The sequence below is a fragment of the Arthrobotrys flagrans genome (assembly GCF_004000055.1).
Source record: "Arthrobotrys flagrans strain CBS H-5679 chromosome Unknown unitig_15, whole genome shotgun sequence".
Classification (NCBI taxonomy): domain Eukaryota; kingdom Fungi; phylum Ascomycota; class Orbiliomycetes; order Orbiliales; family Orbiliaceae; genus Arthrobotrys; species Arthrobotrys flagrans.
In genome coordinates, this window is record NW_027137545.1 from 267217 (window position 1) to 286458 (window position 19242).

The window sequence follows — 19242 nt, forward strand, 5'->3', positions numbered from 1 at the left end:
AGAATACTGTAAACTGGTGAATGTTCGTCTGTATGTGTGTATGTATATGTCGTATGTAAGTAAGATGTCCCCCGACAGGACCCAGCATAGCAGATTACAATTTATAGACAAAACGAATGGGTGCGCCGTCGCCAAGCTGTGTTGAACAATAAAAAATACAACAAGTTAAGTCCACCACTCCTATACCACTTTCACCACAACATCACTGGGGGACAACTGTCGCCCGAATTTCAAGGCAACGAACCATATACATATCAGAAAACCAGAGACTGCTATACGTTTGCATCAATAGCCAACAAAGGATTAGATTGCGATGTCCTCTACAAAACAGTTATAGACAAATGCCTTGATAGGGAACTCTTTGAACGCGGAAGCACACAATTTGATCCCATGGAGCCACAGAAAGAATTGGAAACCCGACAATCAATTATATAGAAAGAAATTGTCGGCCCGTTGAAGTATCTACTAGCGATACCGAATGTGGCCCTCGATCCATCCACCAGCCACGAGGAACGCCCCTTGCATTCCACTAGAAAGTCCACTCCAAAGACAATAGCACCGGAGTCCACTCCCATCATATGTCAACAATATTTCAGCCCTGCCCTACATGGCAATGTTCCTATAAACCGTAGATTCGGCTGCCCTTTATTAACTCTTCAAATCTTCGCAATGCCTACCCAAGACCTAGTAGTATCTTAAGCAGACCACATACCCCGAGGTTACATCCACACCCCTTCAGTCGTAATGAATTCGAAATCGCGGTAATACGCGCTCTTAAAACAGAATACGAAGCGGTAGAGTTCCTTATCGACCATTTTTGGGATGACAACGAGAGCGAGGAACCATATAGGAGCGCCCCGGGCGATGAAAATACTTACAAGAACGGTAGGATTGGAGAGAACAACGTAATGGTTACGCTTCTCCCCGGTATCAGCAAAGTTGATGCTGCAAAAGCATCGGCGAGCCTACGCAGGAGCTACAAAGGTTTACCCTCTTGGTGTATATAGCGGGTTGTGCCGAGAAAGAGGCTAGCATGGAATAAAGGGGTTGAGTTACCGGATTCAATCGGTCAGTTCCAGCCAGTCATGCATTTTGGCCGAATGGAATCTGGCGACACTGCGGTGAAATCAGGGACCGATCGTGATGATATTGCCAGGCAACAAGGCGTCATCGCTTTCGAATTGGAAGGGGCAGGAACCTGGAATACTCTCCCATGCATAATCGTCACAGGTATCTGCGATTACGCTAACTGCCATAAAAATGAAAAGTGGCAGAACTTCACAGTTACGACTGCAGCAACGGCCATGAAGGCATTGTTGGAGCAATATAACGGAACGGATAGATACAAGAAACATTCAATTGTGTGAGCTAGTTTGGCAACTCAATACTGACGCTGGCCGGCTTAAATATGAGCCAGTGGCGCGGTGATTCTCACATCCTAGGCAAATGAAACATTAGTCGGCTTCATTAAACTCCGATAGCATCTAGGGTACGGTTGGATTTATACGGTATACGGGCGTTCTTGCTTGGCTAGGTATACCACAGTGATTTGTATTTTTAATGTTACCTATCGTGCGGTACTAAAATACCCGTTGCTGTGTACTCAATGAAGTGTACATCCAGCATCAATACATTACATCACCCGAATCCAGGGCCTTGCGACGAAACTACTCCAAGGTATATTACCTCTGTAGGGGGAAAGTGTCTGTCTTCGAAGCTTCTAGGCCGGCTATTAGAAAATAGTCGATCTTGAATTGGGCTTCACAGTAATCAAGCCATTTTCGAGGACTATTAAGACGCCTTCGATATACACGAAATTCTTGAAACCCCCATCAAATTCCCTACAGTATATAAGTACTTTTGTATTCACGAGGTTTGAGGATAGTATCCTCAAATAGCAAAATATTATGTGTTGTGCAACCAAAATAACACAGGGCCAATCAAAGGAACATGGCCCTCTAGTTTCGAGACCGCCATGATCAATTCATGTATCGACGCGCTGAATTCTTCTTCAAACTGATAACCACCTAGGTACCCCCTGATTCAAAACATACCATCGATATCCATATCGAGATTATTGAAAGGAGCTGCTGGATAGAATGCCAGATACATCTTCTTCGCGTCTCATTTTAATCTCCGAGATTGTCGGCTAGTCCTCCGCCGTATCCCACCTCTCGAGCTACTTGGTTCGTGCTGTGCTTCTTGTTGCACTTAGAACGAGGTTATCTCTGCATCCTAGCTTCTCAAATATCACTCGATTACAGGCCTCCATCCTCGCTCACCCACTTCCCATTATCTCCCTCCTTCAGTTGACAGCAGCAATACTCTACCTTTGTTTTGGAAGAAACTCCACGCCCTCCTTATCAGGACAAGACCCAAAGGCCCCGAGTTTCCTCCCAAACTTTACAAATTATATACTTCATTTCAACATCCGCTTCAAACTATCGTCGTTCTCCAACCCCCTCCAGAGCACCAGCAGAACTTAAACTTCTACCAAACAATCCCGCCCCCGATTTTACGGTGCCATGATGGCGATGCAGAGGGTCATCGCAGGCTCGCCTTCGAAGCCCTATTTGCACAAAATGATGGATACGAGGAACTGCAAGCAGGTTATCCACTACGGAACATCGCGTATATGCTCTGTGAAAGGGCGCATTATCTAGAGCCTCATCTTTCTTGAGCTTGGGGTACAATGGAGATTTTAACGCTACTTATGGAGATACCGACTACTTCAAGCAAAAGTCCGTTCGGTTAAAAGTTCGCATTCCTCAGACGACAGCGAAAACAGCAGATGAGGGCAGCGTAGCATTAATTGCATCGGGCGGCGACGCATCATGGAGTCTGGTACGTTCTCTTGGAAGAAATCCTCAACCTTGGGAGAGATATATATCTGTAGAGTTTTCGGTGGGAGAGCCATTTACGGTTTCAGCGAGGCAAAGAGAGTATTAGGGGCGAATGGCTCGTCGCAGCCATTCTGGCTTCCACGCACCGAGCGCAATTGTCGCTGGAATCATTGAAGTACGGAGCTTATGATATTAGCAAGTTGACCCAGGAGATTTCTGTTCCTTGACATCTCCATGATGTTGGGTGGGACAAAAGTGCACCGAGATGCTAAGGTCTTGGCTCAATCGGTCGGCTATTCTTTCCGAAATGAGTTCATGCATCCTTTCTCAGCTTTGATTTCGGTGGCCAAGTAGCAACTGACCACCATATCCTGCCTCGGATTTTTATAGTATAGCATTGCAGGCATTTGACACATTTTTCGCATCTATAATCTAGAAATGCATTACATGGGTTTGGAAGATCAGGCCATCCAAAATATATAAGACCTGAGTTGATATTATATGCATCGCGAGCAGACCTAACACTTTATGCCATAGGGTCGATGATCCAACCAGTAGGCGTCTAGGTTGCATATTCGTATTGATACGCCTAAGCCCAAACTTCTTTCAATCGATACCTTGATTCTGCAACCGGCCCATTTCGCTATGTAGCTAGTCACCCCATATAGACCGATGCCGAAGGAAGATACATGGGTCAATTTTATAGAATTCTAGCCACATCATCCACTGAAGACACCAACGTCACAATATGGAATATTCCTTTCCTTTCTCGAGCAACAATCACTTGGCTTATACTATACTTAGCTAATTACTTACAACTTCGCTGCTCGCGGGCCGTAGAAATCGGTCTATAAACCATACTTACATAATTCTAGACTTTGTAGGGTTCCTTGTAGCTAAGATCAAGTAGGTCAAAGGAGCACACTAAAAATTTTGCAAATTTGCACAGCTCTTAATATAACATTAATAGACTCGAAAGTGGGTATCTGGACATGAAGTAGCCAACTACTTAGTACATACAAAATACAAGTTGTATGTTGCAATTTCTGTGCAGTAGTTAGCCCAAAGAGCAATGGCAAGTTTAGGCGAGCTACTTTGACATGGCCGAACAAACCAACCATATATATTAGGTGTGACAGCCCTTTCTAAAGTCAAGAAATTGTATTCATTTCCCAATATTCTAACGTCGCATTCACAGAATTCGCTATGTTTGGAAGGCCAATTGATAAAAAGCGGTTCTCATCCGGCTTCCAGCATGCTTTCGAGTCATCGAAGGCTATTGGAAAAGTGTTGTGGGGAAAGACGGGTACAGGAGTCTCCGATGCCGAATCCAGTTCCAGATCCGCCACAGCCCCTCGGGTCATAGGGCCTCCGTTATTGCCAACGGAAACCCTACATTTCATATTCGAATTGGTATTCCACCGAAGACACATCATTAAAGCTTATGAATGCAATCAATAGAATATCTAACAATATATACAGCTTTGGGAATCCGAACCTCCTAGTACGGATATCCAGAACTTCCGTCAAGCATGCAAACTATTCAACCGGATAGCCCTCGAATACATATATACAGATGTCACTGTTTCTCTCAACGAGGGCGGTTCTGATAGTGGGACTATACAGAAACTCATCAAACATAACAAAGATATTATATCTCGTATATCCAGACTGCACGTAACCGGTTTCCCCGCAGGGCCTAGACGACTAGGGTTTATTTCTTTGAAACGCCCTGGGAAGTATAGTTTTGATACCCGCGAGACTTCGAGGGATGATCTAAAGACCCTCCTCGAGTTATTACATCCGGATCAATTAACATGTTTCTCGTATGTTTATACTTGAACTAAAGAGGGAACTAGATGAGAAAGGTTAAGCTAATTTCAAAAATAGAATTACCGGACGCCATATCCTGGAGCGCATCGACAAAATTCCTATTGCCCTTCTGTTTGGAAAACACTCAAATTTGCATCAACTATGTATTCCTATAACACTTCTCTTCCAGCATGGGGTTAACACTTCGGAAGAATTGGGATCGGTTACCATACCCAGTTTCCAGTCTCTTATTTTAACGGACTTACAATATCCAAGGCATATCGCCGACACCTGGACTCTACTGCATAATTCTAGAGACACTTTAAAATCGTTGGCAATCAAGTCTCCGGCTGAATCGGAGCTGGAGAGATATCTCATGCACCGAGGATACCAAGGACTAACTGCAGGTCTCCCTTCGACTGAACTCTCCCTTCGCCGGATTCAGGACCTCCATATCGAAGGTTTCCCATACCTTGACAAAGTGCTTGAATGCGCGCCCAATCTTATCAATTTTTCAAACCTTCGCATGCTTCGTCTAGAGCGGTGCGAACGTGCCGATGCTTTCCTCTTGACCTCGCTTGGCGTTTATTCTACGCCGAAGTTAAAATCACTGCAGTTGTTTGAAACGGGCAGTAATCTAGCTTTTGGTGGATTCATACCTTACATTGGAACGATGGAGCTAGAAACGTTAGTAATTGCGCTCCATCCCTGGGAAGGGGGGATAAAGTGGAATCTAATCAAAGAGCACCTCGCGGGATCGCTGAAGCGACTGTGGATTCAACATTTGTCCCCTTACCATGGGCCACATACGCTTTTGGATATGACAAATCATACCGCTCCGTACGAAGGTGCTTTTTTCCCGCATGGATGGCCCAAGCTGGAGGAAGTTGCTATAGACCCAAATTATCTGGAAGGAAATGCGGTTGGTACAACCATCAACTTTTGGAAGATGTATCATATACTAACCATCGGATTTTATCTTTTCGTAGATAGTCCTTCCTGAAACCGTCAAAGTCTGTCGCATTGTCGGCCCGCGGGCGCAGAAAATTGTGATGCGTGATCAGCCTTTAGCCAAAAATGTGGAGAAGATTATAGGTTTCCGGAATGAAGAAGGAAATATACTCAATGTTAAGGTTTCGGCGATAGGCACCCTGGACCATCCAGATACTGGAAGGGTTCTTCGCCATCCATTCTTTTACAACGTTACTTCCGAGTTGGACCAGAATGGACAACCGGTATCATCTTGGAAGCTACTGTCGATTGATGAGGCAATGAAAAGGGTCCCAGATAGTCATATTTTATGGTTTGAGAGAACGGATAGGCCGTGGTCGGATAAGTATTACTTGAGCCCACAATCATAATTCTCCGCAACCTTGATTCTAACTTCAGATTTTCATAGGCACGGGTCATTCTGGTATTGAGGAATTGTGAGGATAAAATAATCCAGGAAATTTATTACGGAGACGCTACTATACATTCGGGGACTATGTCTTCGGGTGCATTTCTCTTCTACAGTTGTTGAATGTCTGTGCCGCAATAACCTAGCGTCTCCTAGCGCCAAGTTATGACTTCCTGGTTCTCCATTGATCAATTGATACAACTATTACACGCCCCAAACATCCCCTACTAACTCAAACACCCACTCTACCTCTAATTGATGAAAATATCTGTGTCCTGCGTCCCCGGCTCAGGCTCAGACTTAAATTCTGGTAATACATAACCCTACCTTTCCAACCCCCAATCGTCCCACGAGCACAGTCCAAAGTCAATCCTATCGCGCCAACTAAACGGCCTCACCCAACTTTTAATCCCATCTCTTTTATCAAATCCAAATGGTACATGACCAACTCGGCACAGTCTTTTAGGCGGTGCCCTTGGCCAAAGCCCCCCATATCTCGGGTCCTTAAACGCATCCCGCGTACTAACATCCACACCCCAAAGTTTTCCATTCAAGTATTCCCCAAATATCGCTGCCCAATTCCAAATTGGCCTCGCCCGGTATTTTCCGTTAACGGGCCTGGATCTTGTAAGAATTTTCCTTGACCGGTTCAAGAGTTTTTCTGGGTTTAATCGCTGTTCTATCCACTGATTTATCTCATCGGGATAATCTTGCATGGTGCAGGAGAATTGACATAGATACATTTTTATCCCCGCTATGAAGATCAGCCTCCTAATTTAACTCTGAAAAGATGAATTTTTAACCAACCTTTACGTTTTTGATTAAAATCGCGCGCGGAATAAATGTAAGATGGTATGCCACATGCGTTTTCCCAAGCCTCCGCGTACAGCGCCAAATGTTCCAATAAAGATTCTTGAAGGTCTTAACAGCCATAAAGTCCCAGAATCGCATTGATCAAAGATCGCAGCTATGCTTTTTCTGTCTGGTTGGAACCTTTTGTATCCCTATAGCATGCTCGCTCGCTCTCCCATGATTAAAATTAGAACTCAGAGGTTATACAGTGCGGATATTGCTCTTTGCTTTTCGGATGGTGTCGCAGCGATGTGTTGGCTATCCTGCGGCGAACTCCCACTTTCACTCCTTTGACGAGCCTCAAGTTCTTTGTCTAATAAAAGTCAACATGTGGATCGAATACACCCATGATGAATTCTTGCCTTGTCCCGTAAACCGTGATCATCCACTGAGGGTAATACCAAATCAGGTGTGTTTTCATTGCCACCTCGAAGGCTTACATATTTCCCAATAATTTCATAAAAGTTGGCTTCGGAAGGAATCGCCGAATATAGTAAATCGTCGTGGTATCGAGCCAAAAAGTAGGCGTCGTGCCTGTGTTGCAGGATTTCATTCTCCAGCACCACGGAGAGAATTGCGCTTTTGGTGTGAATGAAAACAAAGTAGAAGCACTTATAGGTCAAGATCAGGGAATAGAGGGAGTCAAGATCTGATATTTCTAATAAAAGGAGGTGTAAGATATCGATTGGGAGGGATGTTGTTGGCATTTTTGCTTAGGTATCTAGGGAGGAAAGTGGTTGTCTTGGAGGTGGTCAAGAAGACACAGCTTCTAACTGCTTGGCATAACCGCTTGATATAATACAGGCGACATAAGAAGGTGGTGGTTTGACGTTCTTTAGTGATAGCAATGACCCACATTCCCAGGATATGATTAAGATCATAAGCCCTGCGAATCCGTTATCTACAACTCAAATGACTCAAGCTGGTATTCAATCGCTGCCGTTGATGGACCAGTAGGGTCTCCAGTCAATGAAGATGTGAAGTTCGGGATCAGGTACCCCCAAGACTCTAATCTCCAATCATCCCACATACAACTTTGAAGATCCGCCTGCGCTAGACTTGCATGGTTTAGAGATTTTAGAAAACGCCGTTTGCCTTCTAATCCTTGGCTGCGGTACTCATCCATAGCGCGTCCAGGTCGACAAAGTCGCTTCAGTGGAACATCGTCAAACGCCTCTGGTCCGGGAAATCCGTTCTCGTCAAAGGGAGAACCGTGAACTTGTTGGAAGTATATGTATGCTATTCCCGTGAAGTCCCCGAGCGATTCGAAGTGCGCCCTGTTTTTCTTATCAGAGAGGTACTCGGATATACTCCGGATATGTTGTTGGATTTCTATTTCATTCGACGAGGTGTTGATCCATCTGAGCCCAGTATGCGGGAAGTATAGATGAAGAGTGGTATTCAAAAACAAGGTGAAATATGTATCTGCACCTAAAGTGTAAGCGCTCGAAGATAAAGCTGAACACCCACGGAAATTAAGAATGGACTCGACCTACAATCGTCTTGGCGGTCCCCTTCGTGATTGCAGAGAGCTTCTCGAATAAGATTTTCCCCTCGTTTGTCATATTTGGCTTTCATATCATTCCAAAATATGGGCAATAATACTTGCACGACCTTTAGATCCCAGTAGTCCCACAGTTTCAAGTATCGCGCAACATCTGCCCTCAATGGATAACTCGGTGTTCCAACATTCCGATTCGCAGGGGCAAACTCAGTTGGGTCAGCCACCCTAACATGGTGAAACTTAAGCAACAGCCATATTTTGTAAAGTCCTTGCATCACTCTGCGCCTCTCAGAGTCTGTTGGTGGTAGCTCATCGTAATCTGTTCCATCCTCTTTTATCGGGCGGAGCTTCATCTTCGGTTTCAACTCCTTCCGCAGGAATTGCTCGCAGTGCTCTTTAATCCCCTTGTGACTTTCAGAGATTTTCGCCCTCATCTTTGCACCGCCGCGTAGAACTTCCGTGTAGTACCAGGGACGCTCAAACGCTGTTAGCGATAGGCTGTCTGCATAGCATTGATACAAATTATCCAACTCTGCAACAGTCATGGTACCGCTAGTCAGCCGGCCGCCTAGGCAGGCGAGCAAATAGCTCTCTTCCATATATTCGGACGCCTCATCGAACATGAAATGTTGGAATAGAGCGCGGCGGTGTTCTCGGAAGATGTTGTAGAACGCCCGCGAGAGTTTCGAGAATCTGACGAGGGTATCATAATCAGAAATACTCTCTAAAATAAGGTATTTTATGTCGTATGGTAAGTTTTCGAGTTTGGACGATAGATCGTGATGTGGCGTCGTGTTGGCCATGGGGTTTGGGTTGGCACAGCGGCCGGCACCGAGATCTGCTGCGCGGTAAGATGCGGTACCGTCTCAAAGACCTCGATATATCTGTGTCTCGATCCAACTCTGGGACTGCGATGGAACCTCTGCGATGGATTTAATTAATGGGGGGCGAACCACGGACTCTAATTGGAGACCTAACCTCGCGGCACGCGGTGTGCACGATGCGATCACGCACGAGATTCAGCATCCCTGTGGTATTATGTATAACAACACAACTAGTAGCCTGGTCTCGAGGCTACACAACTAGGTGGACTGTGCAAGAGAAAACAGCATGCTGTTGAACAGCCTATGTTTTGGCCGGGTCTAACCTATCTTGTGTCTAAACTACAGCGGGCTTATCAATAGCTATGCTAGGTAGCTTTACCGGGCACCAAGCCTGTAGCCTCGAAGTCTTATAGGAATATTACTTCTGTGACAGGGAGTTATTTTTTCGATTTGAAGACGATCGTTCCATGGATCCCGACTAGTTCTGGGTGCGAGACAACATAGATCCATAAGGACACAATCCGAATTATAGACTATGCAAGAAAAACTCCACCTCCGATCACCTTAACGTCCTCATATGCATTGAAGGCTGCAATAACGGTCATAATCACAAGAAGCCTTTATTACTCCGTAATTCCGTATCAATAAACTGCTTCTTTCCTGCCCAATGTAGTGTTCACGACTTAAATAAGTACGATTGGTAGCCAATGCACCATTAGAACATCACTAGCATGCCCTAACCTTGAGATCAGGCGCAGATCCAGGTCTGTGCGCGAGACAGCCAACATGCAATAAAACGAGCCAAATGAAACTTAAAACGCACTGCCTAAGGTCCAACGTTATATCAAGAGAAAAAGTGAATGGAGATAACGATCCAGGAAATCAACAGAAATTATATCTAAATCCCCCCGTCGTATCTAGTCTCGACGCCAAACAACATTCCCCAAAAGCGGGTTTTCGTCGCCTTAATTATGTGACCGCTCTAAACATGCGTGTAGTTCGGAAAATAGTCAGGTATATAGGCCCCCAAAGTTTCCGTCTCCTTCCCGCGGAGTTTTGATATCCTTAGCATCTGCATTTCTCTTTCGTATACATATATTCGGCCAAAACCTTGGAAGCCATCAGGTGCAGAAATCATTCACCATACGCTATCAAAGAAATATACTTTTTAGCATTTTGAAGTTGCTTCATTGGTATTAGCTCACTATCGTCGTCTTCTAACTCACAGAGTCGATTCTGTAAGTTCCTGGCATCGTATTTAATTAGTTACAGTTATAGCGCAGGGTCTGTCTTAAACTGACGATGCTACGAAGTACTATCATTGGGAACAAAGAAAAGTAATAAATGCCAACATTGGATTTTGTACTATTATTCCTCCTCTTGCTAGGGCATTGGGGACAGACACCATTATGGGGTGTCAATTGTAAAATGCACCCCGGGACTAGGTCACAAGGCCAATCACCGAGAGAGCCATGCATTGGAAAATCATGCTCTAGTAATAATGGAACACCCGAATCTACTACCTATACAACGGTATCGAATTATGCACCCTCTCAGGAAAACCCCTCGAGTGAGAATAGATACGCACACATCAAAAGAGCAGGCTCAGGCTCCGGCGACGACAATGACGTGGAAATGGGCGGCGTTGATGACGACGAGAAAATGTATGACTACGACGGCGAAGAATTTCTCGACGGCGAAGATCCTTGGTATACACGGGCAATCCAGGAAGGAGAAATTAATCAAGATATGGAACTAGATAACACGGATCCAGTAAACAGACCTTTTCAGGACCCCGAAATTGATGAACTAGGTCGGATGGATTTCAAATTGAATAAAGGAGAGTTTGAGCTTTTTGAAGAAGTAGGATTGGAAAGATTTTGGGAAATTATCAAGCGCATCCATATCATAAACCGGAATTCTTATACCGCTATCCAGGCCTACGACAAAACTGATAAGGACACCTTCGTTACGACAATGGTCTCGCTTGAGGACAATCATATGATAATCACCAAAGACCATCAAAGCATGATGTACGGCGCACCCAGTTGGGACTTTCTGGCCGGTTGTTGGGCTCGTGCTCAAGAAGAAGAAGAAGAGGAAGCCTATGCACGCGCAGCTAAATTGGATTACGTATCGATCGAGAAGATTAGCGACCCAACAACCATCAGTCAAATGGTAATAGCAAGGAAGAAATGGTTCCAATCAGGCGAAAGAGGCAGCATCACCCAGGGTTTCAAAGTCGAGAGTGATTCAATACCCCTTGAAGACCAGGATAGCAGGAATGTTTGGTCGGCTCTTCGCGGTACAACCGAAATCAATGCGATTATCAAAATGATTCATAAGTACCCAAATCGGTTTCATGCAGTGAAACTTTCTACAATTTACCTTCGATTTGACAAGCTTCATGAACCCATTTCCGTCGACGTATTTCTCGAGTTCGAATGGCCAATAGATACAACAGTAAGTAGGAATACGCTTGACTGGATGATGGAGGAGGAAGAGTCAGATAGAGGTAGCATAAGGGAAGAAAATCCCCAAGCGCCAGAAATCCTGGTCCCCGACCGGAATGTGTTGATAATAGAACCTGAGGGATACTTTGCGGGATCAGGGCCGGTAGTGCACCCCCTCCTACCCGATATCGACCGAACAACATACCAAACTTCTCAGAGACCAACATTCAAAATCATCCAGAGTAAATATAGTGCTACTGGTAGCGAAACAAATCTTTATCTTGTGGCATGCTCCCCGCAGGAAGGCGAATTGGCTTTTCTCGGCTTCGGAAATGGAGACTATGACACGGGCGCCAATTACGCACAGGCGAATATTGTGCTTGCAGATATACTTTTCGCGGCCTGGTTTCATGAAACCAGACCGGAAGCACGCATAAACGGTATTGCATTCAGTAATCTACCCCCAAAGAGTGAGGAAGTTCTCGATAGAGCCTTTCAAGAATCTAAAATCGAGAGTATTAATGATATTCGCACCACCAATCATTTTGACGGCGAATTTTCTAAAATAGCACAGAAATTTTTCCAGATAAGAGAAGGGAAGGCTGTCAGAGTATTTATCAAGAAGTACGGGGGAGGTATGGGGAACCTCAACCTTCGCTCAATACAGTATGGGAAGTACGCTGAACAAGAGGGATTCTTCATTTACGTTACATTGGGGTCAGGCTCTAGTCTTGCCGTTCGACTCGATGGCGCTTCTAAGTTTGCAACTGAGAAACGCTTGCTCAAACTTGGAATAGACCAAGCCGCTCATAGTCTGCAGTCGACCCTTGAATATACGAACTACTTGACTCAAAACCGGCGCCAGGGGCTGACGGTTATCGCGAACGAGAAGCCGGTTAAATATCCTAATCCTCAAACCCTGCTAAAACATTTTGAGGCCAATAGGTACAAGACATCAAACCAAAGGGAAGAGCTAAAATTTAATAGCCCAGCTGAGGAACACTTAATAGCCTTTTCGGCCTCATTTCCCAGTGTTTTCCCAGCTGTACTCTGGTACACACAGAATAGACAATTAGTCGTACCCGACCCAATTATCTTTAAGGACAAAACATATTATGGCGTCGTAATTGGCCCGAAAGGACGAACAGATAGAACAAATGGTTATACAGTGGCGGTTTACTGGTCTCATATGCACATTGCTGTCCTCAAACTTCCAAAGGAAGAAATTGAGGAAAACCACCCCCCGCTTGAAGATATTCTGTTCGCAGCCTGGGTGGCAGTTTATGGAAATCACTTAGCCGATCGTCGCCCACAACCTCAGCATATGAGTACATCTAGGCGAAACGGATCGCCAATTAGGTTTATCTCGTTCCTCAAAGTTTCCCAGAAAACTCGGCACACGATAATGTCGATATTTCTGCGGTTGGGTACTAAAATCTCCTCTCCTCTCTGTATATATAATGGCGTCTTTGAATATCTGCACGGGGAGACCTCGGCCCGAAAAGATTTTAGAAGAGAGCTTAGGAAACAACTGCACACCGGCCGAGGCCCGTATATGCTGAGGCTCTCCTGGTTGATCTTACTCGGAACACCGGAAGTCAGAAGCGCAGCGAGAATCTTTGATAAATATCGTTATCAATCGAGCAGTGGCCTTGGCATAGATGAAATTTGTCTAAGATGGAGTGGGAGAGCTAGTGAAGAGAATCCAGAGATTTTGATCATCGGGCGGGATATATCTGCAGCAGTCAGATCGACAGCAGAGCACGAAATAGGGTTCCTCAGAAAATTCTTGACCGACCCGTCAACAGAGGTACAAGTGACAACCGTTATGGCGTGTAAAAATTTGTATATGCAAAGACATATGCTCTATATTGGGCAAGCGGAGAATGAGCCCGATATTACGAATGTCGAGTATTCTTTCCAGGAAGGTCCCATCACTGGCAAAGCCTCTATGCGTGCCTACCAAGCTATAGAGGACTTCCGGGCTAAATTTTTACACGTGAAGAATGTGCCGCGTCTGATTCTTAAGATGCAAGGGCCAAAGAAGGAATCATATTTCGAATACGCGGTCGCTAGCCGAACCGAAAGTATCACATACAACTTCATTGTATCATCGCAAGATCGTCACTTAATAATTCCAGGGCAGCTTCCTGAAGCAGGGCTAGACCTGCCGGAACTCTGTGAACGGCTAGGGCAATTATCCGCTAAAGTCTGGATGCTGAAACGTCCACCTCTCTCTGTGGCATCAATGCAGAGACTGCAATATAAGTCGACAACGATCAAAATATATGAACAGCGCAGCATGTTACGTGTAGTTACCTTTCTAAAATTATATCCTGAATCGGAAGAGCAGATACTAGGCATGCTTTCTGAATGGTCGGGGCCTTCGAACACATTACCAGATAATTTATTCGCCTACATTGGAGGATTAAACGTTCACATACTGCAAGATGGCGTTGGGCCTATAAGTGTAGCGAAAGGCCGTGAAGCCATAGTTAGATTGTCTAGATTAAAAGAAATTTGCATTGTCTCGAAAATGATGGAAGATTATCCGCTAACAACGTTGTCTAACACGATAGATAATATTGGGATAATTCGGAAACGTGGTGGTTTCAAACTAATCGTAATGATGGAGCGCAGACTTCCTGGACGAGACCGTCAAGATTTAGATAAGGGGGGACCATAGAATGGGCGCGATATAAAGAATCCTAACATAAACCTGCTAGACCGCTGACATAAATATTTGGAGCTTTCAAATCAGTAGATCCGTTAGTTATACTAATACAAGGTTTTTATCATCCTGCTTGTGTTTCTAACGTCTCGCTTAGAGTATGTAATTACACCAGCCCTAGTTCATGAAGTTGCAATTTTCAGCGAGAACGATATCGCGATACCTTTGATAATAAGTCGACAAGGTACGGGATTGCTACATGCGTCTCTCGGGATGCGTCGGCGTAACGTAGCAAATCAGGCAGTCAAAATGCACCTTTGAACCCTTTTAGGGCTATCCTTTCCATTCCTTACAGTTGCCATCCCGCCAGTCTTCTCTTTCTACTGTTCGACAACTTCACAAATTTCTTGGATGATCTTTACACCCTACGCACGGATATCCAGACACAAAAGATCCGATCCGATCTTACGGATAGCTACATTCAACAGTTAATCAACTAAACCGAGGAGTTAGAGGTAGCAATAGCAACTGATGGGGGTGATGAAATACCTCCATTTTGGTCTGGTAGTCAAAGCTGTGAAATACTTTCACTTTGTCAGAAATCTTACGGAGGATTTCCCACAAAGTGAAATTGAATCACGAAATCGAGCACACGTGGTTGATTTTGAGTGGTAACCCTGCTAACGTGGCTTCAGTAATGTGCATGCTTTTAGATATTTCGACAGCTCTAAAACTTATCAAAGAAAATGGTGTCTACGGCCTCGGTGGCACCAAGACAATCCTAGAAACTGCGACCAAAGAAGAAAAATAAGCTGAAGCTATCGCACAAGTAGTAGAAACTGACTTGAATCTATTTAGCACACCACCCGAGATTGGCGAAATCTTAGAAGATGACGATGAATTCTACACGATAATTTCAGATCCAGGCTTTGGTGTTCCAGCTATGTATGCTGACCGGTTAGCCGGAGGCGGTATCCAAGGTATCGGGGCCAGAATTTGGGGAAACGGAAGACGGGCACGAAATCTCGAAAGTTACGAAGAAGAAAAAGCGAGAGATCCACGTCTTAGCGGTGTAGTAAGAAATCTTTACGAAGAAAAATTCAAGGAGGAAGAGATGGACCAGGACCCAGATGATAGCGAAGAGGACTTAGGATGGTACTAGAATTCCTTAGGCCGGATGATGGATTCTTCGACGACCTTGATGCTCCGGCGGGCGTGTGAACTCGCCTTTCCCAGTCGAACTGACCACTCGCTAGCCAGATGCACTAGTATCAGAATAACGTTGTCATATCTCGTGGATGTTGGGTCTCTGTGCCAAGTAGTAGCATAGTGCTATTTGAGGGGTCTACTCCGCTACTACTCCGATTTGGGGACGTGTGGTATTTTGTGTGTTGTCTATTATATTCCTTCAAAATATCGTTATCAATGTGTATACCAGTAGTGAAATTGAGTAAGCAATCTCGGTTAAATTTTCTGACTCTAAGTTTTTGTCACAACCTTGTAGTATATTAGAAGCTAATCACTAATCCCAAACTCCGGATATATTTCGCAAGCGTATGCATCGATCGATTGATAACGTCGCACACCCCACGCGTGGCCCACGTGAGAAAAGCAATGGATTTGAGTCATCCCACTCGACGAATATACTATCATAAATATGAATTTCTTATCTGGTTACTCTGCTCAAACACTAACTATTTCAGAGTCCACGAAGCATATGTTTTCAGATAAGCTAAGATGCACTCATGCATGGTATGCATGCAAGAATCGCAAGCTACCCACTCCGCACTATCCTCTCGATTCAAAGGCCTCGCGAATTAAATCACCACTAGGGAGGCTACCAGTTTATATATAGATTATCACGTATCCGTATACGGAACCCAACAAGAAGATTAAATTCTTTCGATACGAATCCTCCACTCGTCTACACGTTCATAGTTATTTTATGCCCATGAACTATATAACCGAAGCTCAGTGCCAAACCCTCGAGATTGAGAAGCCGCGTATCTGCAAAACTCTTTAATAGATGTTAATCCTGGTCTCAGCAACCAGACAACGGAGGTTAGTTCCCGCCAAAATTTAATTTTTTTTCACAAGGAGAGCCCGATCTGAGCCTGAACTGGTATTGAACTACCTAAGCGTCAAGTTCAGCCTCTTTTGAGTACGATATCGGATATGAATGGTGTGATGCTTGAAGGGCATGGGTTGGTTGCGAATTGGACGCTGGCCTTTCCGGCGTATTGCTCTCCGGGGGATAATGATATCATGGTGTTTTTGAAAAATAGTTGGACGCTATGGTGCATTTATTGGCCTTGTGAACTTCTACATGTGTGCAATGCGTTGTGGTAATAGGTGGATTTGATAAACTCGATCCTAGGCGGATAAATATATTGTTAATGAAAGAGAAGTTAATAGGTGAAAAGTCTAGAGGGTAGAGCCAAATTTAGCTAATGTTGCGGCATATAGGCTTGTCTCGTCGCCAGACTCTTCAACTGCTGTAGGCTAGGTGATGGTAGGGGGTACAGCGGGTATGTGCATATATGTGGCTTCCCGAGTAGGAAAGGAACGTAGAATCACAGATGTCGCCAGTTTAGCTGATACAACTCCCAGTCTGTTGAAACTACTGACTAAAAACGCGTCGTTAACTCTGCAATCAACGATGTAGCCAGAATTTCTACTCCATCATCATGCTCGATAGGGCTAAATGATGGGAATAGCTCGTCATGTATACCGTGTTGTGACTGTTGTATTTCCTGTTTAGTTCTCCTGCACAACAGCTGGCAAGCTTGAGGCTCCAAAGCTCCATAGTCATGATGATACCTCCCACCTCACTATCACAATCAATCAATCTAAAACCTCTCAAACCCCTCCAAACCCCCCTCATCCTATCTCATATCAACCATTTCACCGACAGACGTAACCATGGCCGAACCAAAAGAACCCGAAGCCGAACACGAATATTCGACTTGTAACACCTTTCCGACGACAACAAGCGATATCTTCCGAATACCCGAGATCCTAGCACATATCCTCTCTCACGTCCCGCCGGTACAACTTATTACAGGTGCACGTTTGGTGTGTAAAGCGTGGAAAGATGAGATTGAAACAGATCCTATCCTTCGTTGGCGATGTTGGGTTCCTAGTCGGCCGAAGAGCGTTCCGAGTACCCCTACGCCGGCCGAGAGTACAAAGTCTGAGGGCAGAAGCAGCAGTGACGATAACTCCGAGATCGTCTCAAAGCCGGACAGTGTGGTTAACTCCGAGGAGCCACACCAACACCAACACCAACACCAACAACAAACGCCTACAATACCGAAGCGATTAAGAGTCCTCGACGGAATCTCATTACCACCACCAAGCATCAGATCACAATACACGAACGCGGCCTGTAAATGCAGCAGTTCACCCTCATCACCGACAACATGTACGACACACACCTACACCGACCTCTTCGAAGTCCACCCAGTAGCAATCCACTTCCTCCAACTTTTCTGGCGTCGATTCATGCGACTCCCACTATCCAAAGCCCAAGAGATCACGGCAACTGATTCACGAGACGCATTAATGGACGAGCTCGTCGCCCTCATAAAACCAAAACTTAAGGAATTCGAAACTGCAGTACTAGTCGAACCACCCTCGGGGATTCGGTTGAATACTTCTAACAGACTTATCCGCCCTGAAAACCTTTCGTCGATTGTTAGTTTATATTGTGGCGTTCAGTACGAGAGTTTGATTGAGACGAAGTTGTATGATAATGGGACTACTACTACGGCGCCATTTTGCCAGAGTTCGAGGACGAGTAGGAGGAGAATGCTCTCGGTTAAGGATTTAGTGTATAATGTTATGCATCGCTCGTTATTTGGCGATGTAGACCTAAATGAGGTTAGAAAGAGAAGAGAACTGACAAAGAGTCGTGACTCGTATTTCCCAGATCATTACAGCGCTATCATACAAATAGAAGGCAAAGAAGATAAGGGATCGAACGCTTACGGCGGTATGCAGGACACAGAAGTCGAGATCACATTGGCTCTTTACGAACCATACGACATCATCAACATCGAAACTAGGAAAATGGCGGAAAGCACGGCAGCTGTTAAATCTAGGTCTATACCTCGATATTCCTCCACTTTGGAGCCAAGGTCTTGGAATAAGCCATTCATTCCTCGAAAAACGCCGTGGAGGGTCTGGGCAAGAGATAAACGACCAAAGAAAGGCGAACAACTTCCGGATTACTCTACCGTCTACGATTATTATCAGGAGCAGAGAACAGAGAATATGCTGTTGCCACTTGGAGTGGGGACTTGAGGCGGATCATGCATATACGGAACTCTGCTTAGCCTAGTGATTCGTCCCATCTTGAAATGGAGAGATTTAGAAGGCCATCACTAATTGTTATTCGATAAAACGAGAAGGAATGGAGCGAAGGATTCTTTTTAGGAAATTAATTAGAAAATTGAAATTTAGGGTTCCTTTCCCAACCGCAGTCTTGGGTTTTATGCGTGATCTTTGGGGAAAATTCTTCGTCCCGGGCTCACACGGAAAGGTGGGTCCACCGTCCGTATAGCTACTAGCGTCGCACGCCCAGCTTCCTAACCGAACAATAACATCGGGTGTTTCATATCACCATCTGATATCATTTAGCTTCATCGAGATACATTAGTCCAGAGCGCTATCCTATTTTCTCAATTACATTGAAAGAACAAGACATAATGGTAGAGATCTTTTCTACCTGTGCTAGGCTATAAAATTCGCTGCCAAATCCCCCAGATCAAAAGAGAGATTGCTCGTGTGATCACCTCGTGCGCACCCATTACCTTCGCAATAGGCATTTGGTTTACGAGATATCCCGTTACCACTGCGGTCAGGCTTTTTCATATTTATAAT

General features: G+C 44.8%; 4 protein-coding genes across 4 annotated transcripts; 3 read left to right on the forward strand and 1 right to left on the reverse strand.

Moving 5' to 3' along the window:
- Nucleotides 1-4049: 4049 nt before the first annotated feature.
- On the forward strand, nt 4050-6076 carry DFL_000067 (uncharacterized protein; the record flags this gene model as incomplete). Its single annotated transcript, XM_067636167.1, has 5 exons — nt 4050-4256; nt 4326-4669; nt 4734-5577; nt 5645-5991; nt 6055-6076. The coding sequence occupies 5 exons, from the start codon at nt 4050-4052 to the stop codon at nt 6074-6076; spliced, it is 1764 nt and encodes a 587-aa protein (XP_067494588.1).
- Nucleotides 6077-7807: 1731 nt separating this feature from the next.
- DFL_000068 (uncharacterized protein) lies at nt 7808-9213 on the reverse strand (the record flags this gene model as incomplete). The annotated part of the gene is made up of 2 exons (XM_067636284.1): nt 7808-8331; nt 8403-9213. The coding sequence occupies 2 exons, from the start codon at nt 9211-9213 to the stop codon at nt 7808-7810; spliced, it is 1335 nt and encodes a 444-aa protein (XP_067494589.1).
- Nucleotides 9214-10662: 1449 nt separating this feature from the next.
- DFL_000069 (uncharacterized protein) lies at nt 10663-14373 on the forward strand (the record flags this gene model as incomplete). Its single annotated transcript, XM_067636395.1, has 1 exon — nt 10663-14373. One exon carries the CDS (start codon nt 10663-10665, stop codon nt 14371-14373), a length of 3711 nt encoding a protein of 1236 aa, XP_067494590.1.
- A 2907-nt stretch (nt 14374-17280) lies between these two features.
- Nucleotides 17281-18663, forward strand: DFL_000070 (uncharacterized protein; the record flags this gene model as incomplete). Its single annotated transcript, XM_067636513.1, has 1 exon — nt 17281-18663. The coding sequence occupies one exon, from the start codon at nt 17281-17283 to the stop codon at nt 18661-18663; it is 1383 nt and encodes a 460-aa protein (XP_067494591.1).
- Between the last annotated feature and the right edge of the window lie 579 nt (nt 18664-19242).